At 44.6% G+C, this 4,691-nt stretch overlaps 1 protein-coding gene across 1 annotated transcript in view; it reads right to left on the bottom strand.

Annotated features, from left to right (window-relative positions):
- Window positions 1-1,546: 1,546 nt before the first annotated feature.
- The window catches only part of GPRC5D (G protein-coupled receptor, class C, group 5, member D), a 24,832-nt gene continuing 21,687 nt past the window's right edge, over window positions 1,547-4,691 (bottom strand). Inside the window, exons 3-4 of the mRNA XM_011993625.1 lie at window positions 3,003-3,070; window positions 1,547-1,618 (exon numbers count right to left, since the gene is read on the bottom strand). Of these exons, the coding sequence (XP_011849015.1) occupies window positions 1,547-1,618; window positions 3,003-3,070 (140 nt within the window). The remainder of the gene's footprint in view (window positions 1,619-3,002; window positions 3,071-4,691) is intronic.

Below are 4,691 nucleotides of genomic sequence, written 5' to 3'. Positions count from 1 at the left end.
CACACCTCTGACTCTGGTCCTCTTATTCTTGTAATAGATAACAAACGAGTATTAAAGGCAGATGAAAGGATTGAGAAGAATGTGGGGCTGATGAGGAACAAAGGCAAGACAATTAGCGAGGAGGCACCAGGTCATTAGAGACATCAAGACAGGCAGACTATGCTTTTTATGTTCACCACGTAAAATCCTTTATGAGCATCTGCTGGGGTGGCTCTTCCTTTGCTGTTACTGGCTCAGCAAACAGTTCGTGCCCTCAGCCATGTCTGCTGCCCAAGTAGCTGTCACAGGGAGGTAGCACCAGGACAGGAAGCCTGCCAGCTTGCAAGTCCATGGCAATGTCTGTGTTCATTAAACAGCCCAATAGTGGTGACCCTGAGGATTCGGCTTTAACTTTTGTAGACAATTCTGGGCCTGTCGTATTTTGAGTTCCTTTACAAAAAAATTACTGGATACCTCACACTCGTTAGGATGACCACTGTAAACCAGAAACAGAAACACTCCAGGAAATAACAAATGTTGGTGAGGATGTGGAGAACGTGGAACTCTGTGCATTGTTGATGAGAGTGTAAAATGCTGTAGCCACTGTGGAAACAGTGTGGAAGTTCCTCAAAAAATTAAAAATAGAATTATCATATGATCCAGCAATCCCTCTTCTGGATATACACCAAAATAACTGAAAGCAGGATTTCAAAGAGATTTTTGCACATCTATGTTCATTGCAGCACTATTCACAATAGCCAAGAGGTGAAAGCAATCCCAAATGTCCACTGACAGATAAATAGATAAAGAAAAGGTGGTATAGACATACAATGGAATATTGTTCAACCCTAGAAAAGGAGATCCTGTGACATGTTACAACATGTGACATGGACCTTGAGGACATTATGCTAGGAAAGATAAGCCAGTCACAAAAAGACAAATACTGTATGATTCTATGACATAAGGTATCTAAGTAGTCAAACTCACAGAAACCAGAAGTAGAATGGTGGCTGTCAGGGGCTGGAGGGAGCTGTTTGATGGATTGAGAATCTCAGTTTTGCAAGATGAAGAAGCTCTAGAGAATTCACAACAGTGTGAATATGATTAACACTACTGAACTGTACACTTAAATATGGTTGAGATGGTGAAGTTTATGTTCTGTGTTTTTTTAGCACAATTTAAAAACTGACCAGACACGTAACCCAGTAGTAAGCTGCTACTAACCTCCTTGTCACATTAGAATACCCTTAATTTCTCCAGACAGGGTCTTTTAGTTCTGTGAATAAGAGGCACCAATTCTTTCTAGCGTTGCTAAGAAAGGGAATTTTGCAGTTGCACGAATGAAGAAAGAGACACAGTCAAGGTAGGGTGGCCAGCAAGATTGTAATTATGCTCAAAAGGGTGGTCTTCTGGTGGAGGGTCCATGTGGATGGAGGGGTTAGGAAACAGAAGAGGGGATGTTCTGACTCTTCATTGGCAGCGTGACTCTGTGGGCCCTGGTGGCCTATCAGGGCTATACTACCCAGGATGGTCGGCTGGGTTTTCTCTACTCGTGTTTCCTGTAGATTTATACTCCTGCATCTTGCTGGGGGCTTAGTTTGGCCCGTGGGATGAAACACTCTTGTGTGGGATCAACAGTCTGGAAAGGAATAAATGTCATCATCAACTTCCTGACCAACAAAAGAAAAGATACTCTCCAAAGTTATATTTTTGTTTTTGGAGACAGAGTCTCGCTCTGTCACCCAGGCTGGAGTGCAGTAGTGCGATCTGGGCTCACGTCAATCTCTGCCTCACAGGTTCAAGCAGTTCTCCTGCTTCAGCCTTCTGAGTAACTGGAATTACAGGAATGCACCACCATGCTCAGATAATTTTGTATTTTTAGTAGAGATGGGGTTTCACCATTTTGGCCAGGCTGGTCTTGAACACCTGACCTCAAGTGATCCACCCACTTCAGCCTCCCGAAGTGCTGGGATTACAGGCATGAACCACTGTGCCCAGCCCTAAAGTCATGTTTAAAGTATTATTACCTCACCTTCATTTAACTGTTTGTCAACAACAAAAGAAGAAACATACTGAGCCTACCTGTACCAGGCTATCCCTCAGCCACGAACAAGAATCTTTTTGCAAGCAAGGTTCTTGAATAGCTGATCACTGGAAATTGAAATGAATCAAGAAACTCTTGGAGGGATAATAAAGATGTTTTCATTATGTAAATACCCTCCTGAGGGTTGATTAAAGCACATGATACAGCTATGGCCTGGTCCATGTGCCATTCTAGGAAAAGGCAAATTCTCAGATAACATACCAGAGGGATTAGCTTAGTTAGTGGCCTCATAAATTAATTGAAAAAATGATTTTAGTTACTTTTGATCCCCGTAATGTAAGAATTGTGTCCCAGTGTGATATTTCTGGCTATTTAGGTTTGTATGTCTTCAAGTCTTCACAGCCCCAATGTGAATTACCCCTAAACTACTCAGCAGTGCTCCCTCTGTTTTTGCCTGAAAGGATTAAAATTTGTTCATCCATCTGGGCATCCACACGATGGTGACAGACCCTGCCCAGTTCTTAGGGCAGCCTGGGCTGCTGGAGCTAGACAGGGACTCAGAGAGGCAGTCAGTGGGGATCAGGTGATAGGTTCAGACAATCGCTACTAAAAGCAGACCCCGCACTCAGACATATTTACAATCCTGTATTGTCCCCGAGGCAAAATTCGGTGAGCCTGCTGCTCTTCACCTTCACACAAAAACTTCAAGCTGCCCTTTCTTTCCAGACACACGCACTTGCATCAGAATGCTATATTGTTGCTGGTGATGAAGACTGGGAAGGTTCGGGTGAAGGCTGTCTTGCGCCACCTGGTCTGGCTTAAATGTGGGTGGCTCAAGCTCCACATGCCTTTAGGGATGCTCCTGCTCTGCCTCTCCTCTCTCAGGTCAGTAAAGCCATTAGAAATGAAGCCTGAGGCTGTCCTAAGGAAGGAGTGCTTGCTAGGTCCCTCCTGGGTGAATGTAGGCGAGTCCATTTACCTGCGGCTGAATGGGAGTACCAAATGAAGTTAATGCTACATCCTCCTCAGCTCCATCACTGTCTCGGGCTGAAAGCCAAAGGAGGGAAGGGCTGCGTTAGTGTCCAAGAGTCAATCGGAAACAGCACATGAGGACTACAGGAAAACCCCACGGCTTGCAAACAGGCTCTTCACTCTTTAAAAAGGAATTCTGAGGCCGGGTACGGTGGCTCACACCTGTAATCCCAGCACTTTGGGAGGCCAAGACGGGCAGATCACTTGAGGTCAGGAGTTCGAGACTAACCTGGCCAACATGGTGAAACCCTATCTCTACTAAAAATACAAAAATTAGCCCAGCGTGGTGGTGGGCGCCTGTAATCCCAGCAACTTGGGAGGCTGAGGCCAGAGAATTGCTTGAACCCGGGAGGTGGAGGTTGTAGTGAGCTGAGATCGTGCCGCTGCACTCCAGCCTGGGCAACACAGCGAGACTAAATAAATAAGAGGAATTCTCAGTGGTGGCCGTTATTGAAAAAGTTTATGATTTAAAGGAGTGTATTTAAAGTTGATGTGGAAGGCATGGGTAGCGTGTGGGTGTTTAGGAGAAGCACACTGGTGTCAGAAGCTCACTAGCTCCGAGTCAGTTTCTGCTCTTTCAGTATTACCTGTGTGACCTTGGGCAGCTCACTCTTTTCAACAGTCCCTTTAGGCTTGATTCTCTACAAACTTGAATTCACTATTTCAAAAAAATTTTTATTTTGCCCAGGCTGGTCTTAAATACCTGGCCTCAAACCTCCCACCTGGGCCTCCCAAAGTGCTGGGATTACAGGTGTGAGCCACCACATCTGGCCTGAATTCAATTTTTAAAATTGGACATAATAAAAGAGATCACTTGAGACAACTTTATATTGTTGTAGGATCATCACAGACATAGGTATTTGTTTAATGGCTGTCTCCTCAACCAGCCTGTAAGCTCTGTGAAGACATGAGCTGTGCCTGTCTCTAAGAGCAGGCACTTGCTGGATACCTAGTTGTTTTTTGATGACCACAGACATAACTGTGTTAGGAGGGTTCACACTTAGGGGTTTCATGTTGAGTGGATGGACCCTGGAGAAGGACTGCTTGGCTCTCTCACTTGTGTTCTTTAACCTTTTTTGCCTTTTTTTGGCTTTGTTTCCTGATGGAACTAAAGAAGAATAATGACAGTCATAACAGTAAGTCTATCTCATAGGATTGTTTTGAAGATTCTATAAAAATGTTATATAAAGTCCTTGGAACAGGGTATGCTACATAGAAAACACTCATGAGCTATCCTTTGTATATGATTATTGGTGGTGGTGCTGGTGCTGCAGTTATAACAGATGCTCTGACATCCTCTTCCTAGTGGCTTTTTATTTATTTTTTCAAGGGGCTGATGCTGTGATACATGAAATGCTTATCTTTCCTTCATGGCAGAATTAACTGAATCCTTGGCTCGACTTCATTCCTTGTGTCCTAACACAAGGCTCCTTCACACTCAGTCTCTTGGGAACCAACTTTCATCCAACATTCTCATCAAACCGGATCATCAGTTAGAAAAGCCTAATTCGGCCGGGCGCGGTGGCTCAAGCCTGTAATCTCAGCACTTTGGGAGGCCGAGGCAGGCGGATCACGAGGTCAGGAGATCGAGACCATCCTGGCTAACACGGTGAAACCCCGTCTCTACTAAAAATAC

Source organism: Mandrillus leucophaeus, unplaced genomic scaffold (assembly GCF_000951045.1).
Source record: "Mandrillus leucophaeus isolate KB7577 unplaced genomic scaffold, Mleu.le_1.0 Scaffold431, whole genome shotgun sequence".
NCBI classification, from domain to species: domain Eukaryota; kingdom Metazoa; phylum Chordata; class Mammalia; order Primates; family Cercopithecidae; genus Mandrillus; species Mandrillus leucophaeus.
This window is presented reverse-complemented; position numbering and strand designations above follow the sequence as displayed.